This window comes from Pseudonaja textilis, chromosome 5, assembly GCF_049901715.1.
Source record: "Pseudonaja textilis isolate UNSWEBS1 chromosome 5, rPseTex1.2, whole genome shotgun sequence".
Classification (NCBI taxonomy): Eukaryota; Metazoa; Chordata; class Lepidosauria; order Squamata; family Elapidae; genus Pseudonaja; species Pseudonaja textilis.
The window spans coordinates 5,424,036-5,439,189 of record NC_141994.1 but is presented as its reverse complement, the minus strand read 5'-3'; the positions used below and the strand labels follow the sequence as shown (position 1 = coordinate 5,439,189).

The following is a 15,154-nucleotide window of genomic DNA, read 5'->3' as shown; positions in this document are numbered from 1 at the left end:
ATTCTGCTTTTATACACTTTTGTTCCAATGAGTACATAAATATATAAATCATGCTACTTATATGAAATATAACTGAGGACCCAGATTGTTGGGGCCAATGTGGGGTCACTGTAAACTTGCTTAGAGAATGCGGTCCACTATAAAGCCTTGGCCCATTTGGAATTGGTCCGTGCACAGAGCTCAACTTGCGCAAGCGACAGCCTGGTTCCCCTCCCCCCTGGGCCACAAACGTTGGGGACCACCGCTGTAAAGCACTATGAAGTGGTATATACGGTAAATCTAAGTACTATTACAATTTCTCTTATGGAACATGTTTTTCCTCACTTGAACAGACGTGCATCAAGACCAAATTTCACCCCAAACAGTATCATATGACAACCAGATTTTTCTAAAAGCTACAAAATGAAGAAAATAGTTGTCTCTTACTTTTGTCTTACTGTTCGTTGGTTTACGGTATTTTTGGTTTAAGGTATTCTTAGGGAAGAAAAGCTCAGGATAATCCTAACATAACTGAAGAATCATGATTTAAACTGTCCCAATTTTTGCAACGTTTATTATAACATTTACAAACCTGAATGAAGTCAAATATTGCAAGCGGCAATAAGTCATCCAGTATTGCTATATCCTTTGAAAACCTGTTAAGTATTCCACCTATATGTTGAAGGGAAAAATAAGTTAATTATCAATCGAATATTTTATCAGTATTGATTACTGATTTATTAGTAATAAATAATAATTTATTATTACTGGATTTGTTTATTAATTATTATTTATTAATAATAAATAATAATTTATTATTACTGGATTAGTTTACATTCAGATTAGCTGTAGGAAAATGTTTACATAAAAAGATTTATATACTAATTTAGGATATGGGTTAACAATTCACATTTTTTGGTTATAAGGTTATTTTACTTATTCATATAAAACATTTATATGCCTATGCATCTTCCAATCAATTTGATGCAGCCCCCAATAATGTTATACATTTGAAGCTTTATTTTGTTTATATATTAGATTATTTTTATCCTGCCTTTATTATTTTAAAGTAACTCAAGGTAGCAAACATACATTAATACTCCTTCCTCTTCCTCTTTTCCACAACACCCCATGAGGTGGGTTGGATTGGGAGAGATTGACAGGCCCAAGTTACCCAGTCAGCTTTCATGCCTAAGGTGGGACTAGAACTCACAGTCTCCTGGTTTCTAGCTTGGCGCCTTAACCACTAGATGGAACAGGCTCTGTATACTGTATGCTGCTGAAGCCTTCAAACTTAGGGCAGATTATAAATAATATAAAATTAATAAATATTTGACATCATAGATGAGTTTAAGCAAACATAAGATTCACCAATTGTTTCCTTCTCAGTACACTTACGACAGCGTTCAGAAATAATTGCTTCTATTTTTAATCGAACCTCACTTGTGAAAAGTGTGCTGTGCAGTGGAGTTAAAGTTTTGCTTTTTAAGAAATTAAGCTTGTAATGATGGAATGGGACAACTTGGTGCAACCAGTTTAGTGCAACCAGCTCATTGCTACCAGACCGCCACCCAAATCACTTCTGCCAACTACACCGCCATGTAGGACGACTCAACATGGCCACTTCACTGCAGGTACAATATGCCGTGGCAGCTGGAGAAGAGGGCAAGCGAGTGGGTGAGGAGGGTGCAGAGCGGCAGCAGCCAGGGGCTTCCTATTTGAACATACCTCAAGTGCCACTGCTGCCGCTACTGTGATGAGCTCTGGGATGTTTGGAGTTCGGGCCATTGGACGGTAGTAGCAATGTTTGGGCTGTTTGCCAGCGGTGGGCTGGGCAGGTGGCACTGAGATAGTGGAGGCCTGGCATTTCCCCCTTTGCACATACATTTTTGCCAATGCTGTGTCATGCTCCTGCCCACCCAGTTCTCCTTCCAGCTGCCCATCTCAAGTTGTCCCCACAGCAAATTGGCTGTGATGTTCTGCAGCGACTTAGTGGTTGTAGTTGGCAAAAGCAGAAGCAACTTGGTACTGGTGAGTTGGCCATGCCAAGCTGGCTATGCCGAGTTGTCCCATTCTGCCCTAAATGCTTATGCTATACGTGCTTTATTATAAGATATCTCCGTTGCACTTTAAATTTGCCACTCTTATGCATACATGCTGCCTGATACGCTACATAGCACGAGAGGATCTAATCTGCCAATGCTAATATATGCAGAGATGTGTGGAAGCTGGCAATGGACCTGGATTAAGAATTCATGCCTTCTATTCTTAAAATATCCAGAGGACATCCTCTATCAAAGATGGCGTCCGAACGTCTATCTCCAATATATTTGGATGTTTAAAAACTGATTATTGCAACCTGTTTTGAGAATGTCTTCCAATTTTGAATGATGGAATGAATCACCAACGTCTCCTTTGCCTGAACTCAACATTACCTAAGCATATAAAAATTACTACAGATTGTGTGACTTAGTTACCTGCTTTGAGTTTGTTGAGGGAAGACATAGGAGCTTGAAGTAATGCATGAAGCATCTTGTGATGAAGAGTCTTGGAAATTGTTATAAGAGTATGTACTAGGGGTAGGCCTCTAAAGACCCCCAGGGCTAGCAAGGTATCTGCCACCCCCACATAAATGTAGAAGATATAAAAGCTGCTAGTCTTAGTAACAATAACTGTACTGTTCCTCAGTCCATCCGAGGAATTGTTTTTTGTTGACTCTGTTTCATTTGAAACAGCAATTCTATAAAATAGACACAAACACATATTATTATCAGTTTATAGTTGTTTATAAATTTACAGTCGCATACTGAGTTTCATTTTTTAAAAGCAAGATATGTCATACTAGCATTGAAATCACAATTTGATAGTTTATGGGAATGCTGTTTTGATAAAACTGATTGTTTTAAAGGGACGTGAATTTATGATTAAGTATTTGAAAAGGAGCAAAGAATAATGCTAACAGCAGCAATTTTGATGTCTTATGAAGTTAAAATAAGACATCAAAATTGTTATTGTTAGCATTATTCCTCATTTATTATTATACTACCACACTTGATAAAAGATATTCCTGTCCAAAAAAAAGACAACAGGAAAACTGTCATTTATACCTTTACACAGGAATAATCCCATTGAATTCAAAGAATATATATTTTTAGTAGACATTTGCAGGTCATGTTTGAGAATAATTAGATGAGACAGAAACCTTTAAAAGTACAGAATTGAGCTAGAGCATATAATAACAAATTATCCATTTAGGACTAAGCGAGCGCTGGATTAAAAGTGTTACCAGTTAATAGATTTGTTTTAAGTGGCAGCCAAATGAAAATTTGAAATGTAGGAATAAATTAAAGGGAGTCCAATTGATGCCAATGGAGAATCTTGAAATAGAAATAGCAGTTTTATCATTTTATGGCAGGGAGAGAAAGAGAGAAATTATTTTGGTCTGTTCAACCTTCAGAACAAGCTATGCATTAATTATAGTTATGCATTTAATATTATGACTAAAAATACAATCTCCTTCAAGTGGAATTCAACTCCTGATGACTCCATGACAATGGAATGGAAATGGTTTTCCATTATCATCTTCTGATATGTCTTTTTCAGCTTCCTTGCATCACCTGTTCTGGGCATTTCTTAGCATACCAACTAAGTAGACAATGCTTAGCTTATTGAGATCCACCAACATCATGTGATGCCACTTAACTGGGCATGTGGTAATTACTTTAGCTTTAAATATTAAAACTTAGCCCCATTGAAATGTTAGAGTTACATAACATAAATAAATCTTTAATATTGTACTATTGTACTCACCTATTGATATAGTATACCCCAACTAGGGAAGCAGCCACCTAAAAATAGAAAATTGATAGTTAATTCATACTTTGACGTTCCATATTTGGCATTCTATACATTTCTCACACATTCTATAAAATATATAATTTCACATATTGATTGTAACATGTATAAAGTCAACCAGAAGTTTATGTCCAGTGTTACTCTAATTTATAAAGTGTTCAATTATAAAATAGAACTGCCAAACTACAATGTAATAATTCTGTACAAAGGAATTATTTCAGGTGCTGTAATTCTCTTATCTACAGGCCTGTTGAAGTACCCCTTGAAAATTGGATGCATCTGTCAATTTCAATTTCACTCGTTTCCCAATCTTATTTCATCCTGTTTCTATATTAGTTTGCTGGGTTTTTTTAAAAAAAGTTAGAATCAAAATGTGTGTATGTTTTCACATTTGTTTCTCCCAATGCATACATTTTTTATTTTATTTTGTTCAGTGAATGTCCGTATTATGTACTTCTGCATGCATATTGTTGGAGATCACTCAATTAAAAAGTTACAGTATCAAAACATCCTGGTGTCTAGGCTTTTAACATAGTGAAAATTTACATCTGAGGTGGTAGACTTTAGGTTTTTATGTTTTTAATGGTTTTTATAGTTTTATTGCTGGGAGCTGCCAAAGTTTAAGATGGAAAGCCATACAAATATATTAACATAAACAATAATAAACTTGTAAAATACGAGAATTAATACATTTGGTTTCTGCGATATAGATAATCTTTGCTTAAGGACTATTCAGTGACTGTTCAAATTTAGGACAATGCTAACTGAACGCAGTTATGGCTAATCCTTGAATTTATAATGATCATGGTTTCCACAGCGAAGGCTAGGAAAGACTTGGGGAAGCCTCACAAAACACTTGCAAAGATCCAGCAGCTACCTCTACCTGGCATGCCTCAGCAGCAGCGGGAGGAAGAAAACTGTGAAAGTCAACTAAGGATGGCATGGGATGTAGATGGCAGCGGCAGCAGAGCGCGAAGTAGCCAAAAGAGCAGAGATACAGGGCAAAATGGGTGAGGAGGGGGAGACTTGAGGTGGAGGTGAACCCAGCAGAGAAGGAGTCTGGCTAATGACCAAGGAAGGAAGTTTCTATCACTCTTTTCTTTATTAGAGCCTTGTTCTTCTATACATCTTGTACAGCATGTACGAAATAAGAATGGGTTTGTTTGTTTTTTTAACAATTGTTGCATCAGCAATTTTTTAAAAGTAGAATTGATGATTATAATATTCTTACCTCAATTAAAAAAATAATAAAGCATACAAATAATACAAAAATCATTTTTTTGTGGATGGTTATATATCTGAAGTATGTATTCCATGAAGTAACTGCATTCATGGCATCTGAATCATCAAAGAAACATTCCTGGCAAAATAATTGAGAATACAGTTAGACTGTTTTATATCATTACGTCTAGTTTGTACCCTATTGGTATCATCAGTATAAGCCTAGGTGTTATTGCTGTTGGTTTTCATGAGAATTCCTATTAATATGCTTACAATTTTGGTTTCCAGCTTTCTTTTAGACAACTATGTGTTTAAGAATGTTGTGTTTATCCTCTTATTCATTCATATTCATAGCTCTTTAAAAAGTGAGAGGAATACTTCCCTTTGAGATTTCTCCTGATATATTGTTATTGTAGTTGGAACAGAATGTCCTATTCAGGATCATTTACTTTTAAAAATGAAAGCACGCTTTCAAATGCAATTTCCCCTGACATTTTTTTTTTTTTTGGTACATGTTTCCTTGATAAATGTATCAGCATATTAAACTAAAACCTAATGATTCTCTGAATTGGAAATATTATCTTGCAATACCAAGCTGGACATCCAAGAAACAGGGCCACTTACAACCATTTAGCTACAATTATTTGAAATATATACCTTTAAATCATCTTCATTAAGTTCTTCAGTTATTTCTACCAGACTGCCCCGAGACAAACGCCTTGCATAGATGTCTGCTTCAGAAGATCGCTGAAACACTGATATGCTGCCTTTTTTGTAAATGCTTTGACTTGGACGAATTGATGTTCTGGTCATTAAATTAAGTACAGATTGTCTTCTTTGCCCTCTGACTGTGGGTCCTGAATTTAATACATTGCTGCGAGGCAGAATTGCCTCCCCTTGTTCAGACTCTGGCACTAAAGACAACTTTCTTTCTACTGGTTCTCCAAGACCTTCTTCCTTACCGTTGACCTGAAGTGATGTTTTTCGCAGGAGAGAAAATTTGCGGCTAGAATTTAGTGCATTCATGACAGAGTTCTTCCTTTTCTCAGGGAAATCTGGTGTTTGTTTAAAAGATGCTTTTTTCATGTCATTTCGTGAAGTCATGCCATCATTATCAACAGAGAGGCGCCGCAGCGTTTCCGTAAGAATGGAGTTTCTTCTTTCTGGACTGTAATGGTCAAAAGCATCCCATCCCATCAGCTCAGAACTGAAGTTGGGTCGCTGACCCTGAAGTTCAGAAAATGTTCCATAGAAATAACAGCATCCTCCATGGAGAATCAATATCTTGTCTGCTATCTTTAAGTGTTCCAACTTTGAAGTGACAAGTATTCTAGTTTTATTCACAATAAGCTTGCAGACGCAACTTCAGAAAAAGAAAGAAAAATGCAGATGTGAAGTTAGGTACTACATATTGATGACTTTATTATACGAGTGCTTCCTAATTCAAGAAAGCTATCCTATATTCGTTTAGCTGACAATAAAATTAGGGGATTGAAAAAGAACCCTATTTTCTAGGCAAATCATAATTGTGCTGGATATCTGACTATAGATAAGGAGTGTCAAACTCAAGGCGCATGGGCCCAATCCGGCCCATGGGGTGCTTATATCAAGCCTGTGGGCCCGGCCTGGAAATAGCAAAGGACCAGCCCATGGTTCCTCTGCTATCCAAAATGAGTGGCCCCGAGCACCACCAACCAGGCCCAAAACCGGACATGGAAGGACTATGGGTAGCTCCCCGGACCCCATTTTGGCTGACAGGATGGTGTAGGAGGCCATCCAAGCCTTAAATGAGACACGGCGGGGAAGGGCTCAGGTGGTTCCCCCTGTGCCCCATTTTGGCTTTGAGAGTGTTGCAGGAAAATAGTTGGGAAAGAAAATTGTTGGGAACATACACAAGCCATCAGAAGAAGAAAAAAATGGTCAGGAAAGCATTTTCCCCACCAAAAAAGTAGGTGGCCAAAGAGAGCGGAGTCCCAATATAAAGTGCAGGGAGACACATTGTCACAGAAAAAATATGGATGGCATAGAAATGAGAAAAGCAGTTAAAAAACACACTGTCGACTGGATAACACAGTCCAGTTGCAAGAAATCCCTCTTCCAGGGTCAATTTCTTAAGGCAGTGAAATTGGGCACTGGCAGGTTCAAGAGGTTTCTGAGTTGGAAAATTTTAACCCCTAATTTTGCTTCGCTGACACTCATCGAGAGGACTGGAAGACTTCTGGTTTGGTGGCAGAGAGAACAACAGAAGGGGTTCTTGAGGTTACACAGACTCAACTTTAGGCAGCTTTAATCTGAATTTTGCCTACAACTAGTCAAGGCAAGATGATCTTCTCCTTAGCGGCATTTCTTTCCTTTCTCCCATTCAGCTTTTTTCTAACCCCAACTTTTCACTGCACTTTCTAGTTTGCATCCATTGTCATTTTTTTTTTGCTATAGCCAGAAGGGTTTATTTCTTTGCTTAGGCAGTTCCCTTCGCTGCCTTTTCTGGGATAAATCTCCTTTTCTTTCTGGAGTTTCCTCCGCAACCTCCTGCTGTGACTTTTGTTCAAGAAGCTCTCGCAAATTTGCTTTGTTGTTCCACAGTCAGCTTTTTTTAACTTGCTCCTCCACTCACCTTTTCTCTTCTTTTTGAGACTATTCAGAAAATCATATCTTCCCCCTTTCTGATTTATATTCCCCAGAGAGTAATTAAACGTGTCCTTCTTTTTAACAGATTCTACCTGTCACAGAAAAGGGACCGGTGGCTTGGCTGAGGTTTCTGGAGTCTTATATTGACTTGGATTCTGCCTCTCTTTTTCTTTCTGTCTTTCTGTCTTTTTTTCCTCTCCCTCCATCCCTCTCTCTTTACACACATAATTCAACTAAAGTCAAATTGCCACAGTTGCTTTCTGTTCCCTGCTCATCAATGGAGTTGACTTCTACTAACTCTTTTCTTGAGGAAAGGGACAAACTCTAAGCAAGCTGACTTTTCCTGATGGTTTCATTCTTATTTCAAATTGACTAGCATCGACCCCATGCCCCATTTTAGCTGGCAGAAGGCTATCAAAACTAAAAACAAAACAAAAGGAGAAATGTTTCCCCTTTTGCATTTAAGCATGCAAGAAGGGACAAGAAAGGGGAAAGGGAAAGAAAAAGAAAAAAAAGATGGGAAGAGAGCAAGAAGGAAAAATAAGGAAAGAAAGGAAGGAAGAAGAAATTAGAATGAAGAAGGAAGGAAAAAGAAGACAAGAAAGGGGGGGAAATGAGAATGAGGAAGAGAATGAGGGAAGTCATGTCTTAGTACTTGGCTACCACAGATGCCCTCTGACACAAGTCTTGTGTCATGGCCACACCTACCCCAGCTATGTCCACCATGATCATGCCCCCAGCCCTCCAAGGTCAAACACAACCCTGATGCAGCCCTCAATGAAATCGAGTTTGACACCCCTGGTATAGGTGATCCCCAATTTACAATTGTTCATTCAGCTATCACTCAAAAGATATAATGGAACTGGAAAAGGTGACTTGTGACCAACCCTTGCATTTAAGATTGTTGCAGTGTTCCCATGGTCATGTGACCAAACATTGGAAGGAGGGAGGGAGCGAGGGAGGAATGAAGAAAAATAAATAAATAGTAAAAAATAGCAAGTTTCAAACTGCACGCCAGGAAGGTTATACAATATTATATTGGTAAGAAAGACATACAATAACAGAAGCTGCAGCAGGCTTTATTCAGGAAAAGCTGGGAAAATAGCATGAGGGGAATATTTTTACATCGGAAAAGAAACCAATCAAAGTGCATGGCTGGCTTAGAAGTGCAGCAGGAACACTGGAAACACTGTGTTGACAAAAGCAGAAAAACACCACTTTTAAAAAGAACCAGAAAATGAATCTTGAATGAATCACATTCATGATGGGTAGAAGATGAAGTCAGGATAATGAAATCCATTCCTTCTCTCCAAAAATGATTGCTGGTCCATTCCGGACATGGGTCAAGCTGGCTGCAAGGATAAGTCTTTCATAGCTCTATTTCCTTTTCTATTCTGATTCCTCGAGAGAAGGGTACTCAAAATGGGTTTTTAATTTGCTGTGGCTCTTACGTTTGTAAGTGATCGACAAAAGAAACCATCATATACCAGTAGGTTTATAAAGAGGATTAATAGATCTTCAATTATCTTTTTGAGGCTCAGTTACACAAGCATTTGTAAAGGATGGAGATCATTTAAATTCCATTATAAACCTGATAATGCTAAATTACAAAGGAAGTTCAACAAGCAGAAAATGTTATCATGCATAGTGGAATTCATAAAACATGAATATTCTGATTGAGTTATGATGTGGAAATGAGCATAAGGATTTATTAGAATTGGAGCATTTGTTTGCTTTTATTTATAGGCCCTTAAATAATTTAACAAGTACAAATTTCAGAAACTGATGTTCTCTGTTAGATGTCCCTGCTGGATGTCAAAACTGCTCTTTATAAATCATTTGCTATCTCTTTGTACAGTATCATTTTACCTAGGAGTTAACTAAATATATAAAAACATATCCTACCTTTTAAATATCTCTTTCTCTGTTAACATGTCTAAATAACCAAAAGGAGAATCCAAAAGGTACAAATCGGCATCTTTATACACCGCTCTAAACAGATGTCAAAGAAATTTAGTTAGCTCTCATTCAATATATGCTAAAATGCAAATACTGTTTTGATTAATTGTTTTGATTTTATTATACTTGAATTATTGTTATATATGATAAAATATATTTAGCCAAAGCAAATTCTTTTATTAAATTAAATAAGAAATAGGTAAAATGCAGCAACTGGCAGTTATAAAATTTTAAAATAGAGGAATTATGTAATATTCCATTTTAATCTTATATATCCATTCATCAGAAGTAAGTTCTATTAAATTAAAAGGTACAATATTCTGACTTTAGAAATAAAAATATTTAAGATGTGTGTAAGGTTACTTCCCCTTAAGAACAGGTGAAATTTAATTCTCTTCATTCAAAACAACATACCATTATTTCTACTCACCTAGCTAAAGAAATTCTGGCTCGTTGACCTCCACTGAGAGTTATTCCACCTTCTCCTAAAACTGTGTCATCTTTCTCTGGAAACTTTGAAATATCCTGTTGAATTATTGTATAAAGATATTAATTTTTCTATTTTTAAGATACGGCATCCAAAGCAAAACAAATGAATAAGTTTTCATAACAATGCTCTTAGTTTAGGCTAAGAAGATGAATATTATGTTTATCTGACAAGATAAGCTACTTTGTATAAAACAGGGAGCAAAACCCCAGATTCAGTGATATTACCTAGTTGGATAATAAAACATTTGCAATTAACAACTAAGCTTGGAAAACTCCAAGGACTTCACAATTCAATGCTGAGCTAAATATATTCTCTTCTTTAGGAAATATTTTTTTCACATAACTGACTGAGGGTCAATTATTAGGAGCCTCTGTGGCGCAGTGGTTAGAGTGCAGTACTGCACGCTACTTCTGCTGCAGCCAACTGCCTACAATTTGGCAGTTCAAATCCCACCAGGCTCAAGGTTGACTCAGCCTTCCATCCTTCCGAGGTGGGTAAAATGAGAACCCAGATTGTTGGGGGCAATATGCTGTCTCTGTAAACCGCTTAGAGAGGGCTGTAAAGCACTATAAAGCGGTATATAAGTCTAAGTGCTATTGCTATTTTAATAATGATAAAATACCTAAGAGTAAAACTCACAGACCTTAATAAAATGCCATAAACAACACATGAATAAAAAGTCTAGAAGACCAAAATAAAATGAAATCATGCATTTTTAAATTTTTATGCACAGGTTTCATGGTTAATATAGGTTACAAAAGACTAAATAACATATGGCTACTAATGAAATAATGGCAATTGTAAGGCAATCATTTCAGGAAAATTTATGTTCAAACTTTTTCCCCAATAATTTCTAGCATAAAATTTGTATTGTTTATAGATATAGCAAACTTGGTGGTAATATCCTTGGATGTGCCATAACTATTATTTAGTTAACAATTGCAAATCTGAACATTATCAGTACAGAGAATTCATTGTTATTTATTTCATTTTTTTCAACATTCATATCACTTCATATTTGCATCAGTCATTAATAAATTACTTGTATTCAAAATTTAGCTAATGGGACTCAACATAGTATTTGACCCTTGAACTTTTTTGAACAGAATAATATTCCAGCCCTATTTTTGAAACCATCTGGAAACTGCTAATTCCTTCCTTTCATTACAAATAATAACTTATTTTTAAACTTTGTTTTCCTGTAATTCAATAATTTCTAAACCAGAGGGGAAAAAACTCTTCTCCCACAATGCTTAGTTTATTAAATAGGCTTCACCTGATGCTTGGCAGATATTCTTGGCAATATGCTAATGTATAATAGCTAATGAATCATTCCTAGGCACATTCTGTTTGACACTGTCATGGAATCCCAAGGGGCTGAGGTACCAGAAACTGCCTTTGAAGAAGTATTGGACTTCTTCTCTGGAACTAATGACAGGATGAATGACTTTCCCTTTAATTACATTTTCTACTGATTTGTGATATTTCCTGAATTCTCTTTGTTTTCTATCTAGCATTACATTGATAACATTTAATGCTCATTTAGTAACAAAGTCAATAATTTTACATGAGGTTCTTTAAGAACAGGCTTGGTTCTTAAAAGGCTGGTTTTAATTAAACTCTAGAAATGTGTTGCCTCTGAAGTTCTGCTACACTGCCTCATATAGTGACAGTATATGTGACTTGTGGGGTGATGGCAGTCATGATGTTCCAGAAGGGATGAATGAAAAACAGTGAGAATATATGACAACATACTTCCAGTAGGATCATCCAAGGCATGACGTTTATCCTAGTTGCCCAGCTAAAACAAACAGACACTTATAGCAGGCAGAGGTGATACAAGAAGATATGGGTGATACCATCAAAGGCATCATTTCATACTGTGTAGGAGAAGGCAATCATAACTCACCCCCATAAGATAGGAGGAGCCAAACAGGTAGTCGCAATTACAGCAGTGACACTTGAATTGTTGGAAAACCTGAAGGGTCATGTTAGGGACAGATCATCCTGGTCTATATGTAATGACTAAAAGTTAATAAGAGCTTGCTAATCCATAATCAATGAATCAAATCTGTCAAACAAGAGGTGATGATTGATAGATTGATTGATTTGATGAACTGCACAAGCCTGATTATAACTGACCTAGTCTAAGCACTTTCATTTTCAGTAAAACAAGCCAAAAGTTACCATAATTCTTTCTTTCCACATTCCCATATCTGATTTCTGTAATCTGTTCAGTGAAAAAATGAGCACCTGAATTTCAAGACTCTGAGTACACAGTTAAACATTATTGTTTATCAACTGTTAAAGATTCCCAAACCACAATGGATGTTTACCAAAGGTGTGTGAGTAGATCTTTCAATATGACTTTCGTGTTGATCTTAACGCTAACACTCTTGCATAACATAAATTAGAGCCATAAATTCTGTTTCACAGAATTGCATTTTAAGACTATTGCATATTAATAAGACAACATTATTTAGTTAAACAATTTATTATGGCATTTTGTCATCTGAAATATTTGCCTATAGTAGTATAATTACTTTGCAAAAATAATATACATTCTGGATTACCCAAAACTATGGTTGCTCACACAACTAAGTTCATAGCAGCCTTCCTGTACTATAAAAAGCATACTTTAATTCAGAATTTTGTTTCTTACAATGGCCAATTAAAAGCCTTGAGATGCTTGTAGGAATATGATGAAGATATAGATCTATTCCCAACATTACATTACATTACATTACAACTGTTTGAAGGGATGTTGTCCCTAATACAGAGGTAACATTAAGTCTTAAGAAGAAATAGTCTTGATAGACCTGAAATTACTTTATACATTTCCTTTGAATGGATTAATATATTTACATTGTGCATAGATTTTTGTCTTATGCTAGTGTTTCATGTTTATCTAAGACAAATCTTAAAATAAACAGAAAATACTCCCAAACATCTGTAAACAAGTTGGAATGTCCCATTGTGATAATTCTATTGGGACCAAATATTGTAGGTTATTAAAAAAAACTATAATTACTAACCAATCAATATATTTTATAAAATGATATTTGAAGCTTACAGATACATCCTTCAGGATTGAACTGGGGCATAAATGAGAATGGTAAACCAATACCGTAAACTATAAAACAGTCTAAAAGGTACAAAGTTAACAGTTAGCAACACGAAAAAAATGCAAGATAAAGCCGTAAGCAATTTAACACTCAATTCAATGTGAAAATGATAAAGGGAAAGATAATATGAACATTCTAGGCAAAGAATAAAGAAAGAGTTTTAAAAACATTAGCCGTCTATAGATTAATATTAAACCTAGGGCTTCAGAGCCATGCGCCCTAAATTGGCCACAGGAAAAATAGGAAGGTGTAGGTAAAGTGAATTAAAGAGAAGGAGACAGGGAAATTGCAGGGACTGAGTTCATGACAAAACAATTTTTCAGCATATTTTCTCACAGCAATTTAAACACAGCTTAGACTGTTTTGTCTTCCTTTTTTAAAAAACCCATATGGAGGATTTTTTTAAAATCTATATTCAAAAAGCTTTACTCATTAAATATAAAACACCAAAATCACAAATCCATAAGAGTAGTTCCTAACCGTTTGAAAACATGTAACTTACAAGCTATCAAAACTTTTCCTGTGCAAAGCTCAAAAGTTTGCAACTGCTGTAAACTTGGGTTAGCCCAGTGAGAGTATTAACCCTTGTTTACCCGGTCATAGATGTATTTTTAACAATCCAGATTCATGTTGAGCACAGCTGCTATTTGTTTTTATTAAATATCTGCATTAGAATAGAAATGCCCTGATTATGAAAATCCTTTATTTGAAAGCAACCTATATTTCTTGGGTCTAATTGATAAATTAACAGTTCAGACACAGTGGTAACTTAGAAGTAAGGCCATCTGTATTGACTGTGAGTTAGGAAATATTCTATTCTATTCTATTCCTCTACCTACTGCATTCCACTCCATTCCAATCATCTTGGAGGGTAACTGTCATTCTGTTTTCTGCCTACATGTAAACCGAAATCCAGCTCACTTGGAATATTTGGATATTGTTTATTATATTCTCATTAGAATCTACATTAATTTAAGTCCCAAGGTTTAAATGTGAATTTATGTTGTCCTTGCTTTTTTCTTTAAGATGAGCTGGCAAAGAGAAAGCATCCCTAATTCACATAAAACCTATTTAACAAAATAATGTGATTCAGAGTTAAACAGCAGACACCTAAATATTCCCAATTCTAGCTCAAAGTACTTTTGTACCGAAACCTATACCAACACTTCTTACACACAAAATCAAAAACTAACAAAGTACTCCACCCTCTCAAATATGCTTTCATTCCACATTACAGCATGAATATTTTCTCCTGATATCTCAGACCTAGAAAGTTATGTAAACTATTTTCTTCTGCTTTCGTAAGTGCATAATTTTATTTGATAAAATACCTGACACATCTCCTGTAATTGCTCCAGAGAAATTTGATGATAAATTTATCAGGGAACAGATTGCACACCAGTCAAAGGTGAAAAACCTTTCAGTGAACAAATGTCTTAATCCAAGATGCCAAATAACTGAGGCATGAACGGAGGAGGAATTACATGACTGCTCACTTGACAATATATAATATGAATGACATACAAAAACAGGGCATTTCCAGAACAAATTCAAATATAACAGTATCTTGCAGGTGGAATACATGAGCAAAAAAGCAGAGATGGGCTAATGCTGGATATCACACTGTATAGTTTTTTTGAACTGGTATTTCCGGGTCCTAACATACATATATAGCAGCTAATCTGACTTTCTGTATGCATGGCATTCTGTAGATTATCAGATGATATCAGAACTATAAGATGTCCAAATTATGCAGCATTCTAAATGAGTTTTTAATTTATTAAAAAAATAATTATATGGTTGGTCAACTCACACACAGTGACTCTGGATGGCTTACAGAAATAAAACCCAATACAAAAGCCAATAAATTTCCACCCCTCCTGGCACAACAATTAAA

The 15,154-nt window shown here is 35.8% G+C and overlaps 1 protein-coding gene across 2 annotated transcripts in view; it reads right to left on the bottom strand.

Moving 5' to 3' along the window:
- Positions 1 to 15,154, bottom strand: part of CFTR (CF transmembrane conductance regulator) — a 101,513-nt gene that overhangs the window by 34,565 nt on the left and 51,794 nt on the right. For both annotated transcript variants that reach the window (XM_087934050.1, XM_026713158.2), the window contains exons 12-18: positions 10,073 to 10,167; positions 9,589 to 9,675; positions 5,713 to 6,418; positions 5,066 to 5,194; positions 3,790 to 3,827; positions 2,457 to 2,719; positions 572 to 651 (exon numbers count right to left, since the gene is read on the bottom strand). In XM_087934050.1, coding sequence (XP_087790176.1) covers positions 572 to 651; positions 2,457 to 2,719; positions 3,790 to 3,827; positions 5,066 to 5,194; positions 5,713 to 6,418; positions 9,589 to 9,675; positions 10,073 to 10,167 — 1,398 coding nt within the window. The remainder of the gene's footprint in view (positions 1 to 571; positions 652 to 2,456; positions 2,720 to 3,789; positions 3,828 to 5,065; positions 5,195 to 5,712; positions 6,419 to 9,588; positions 9,676 to 10,072; positions 10,168 to 15,154) is intronic.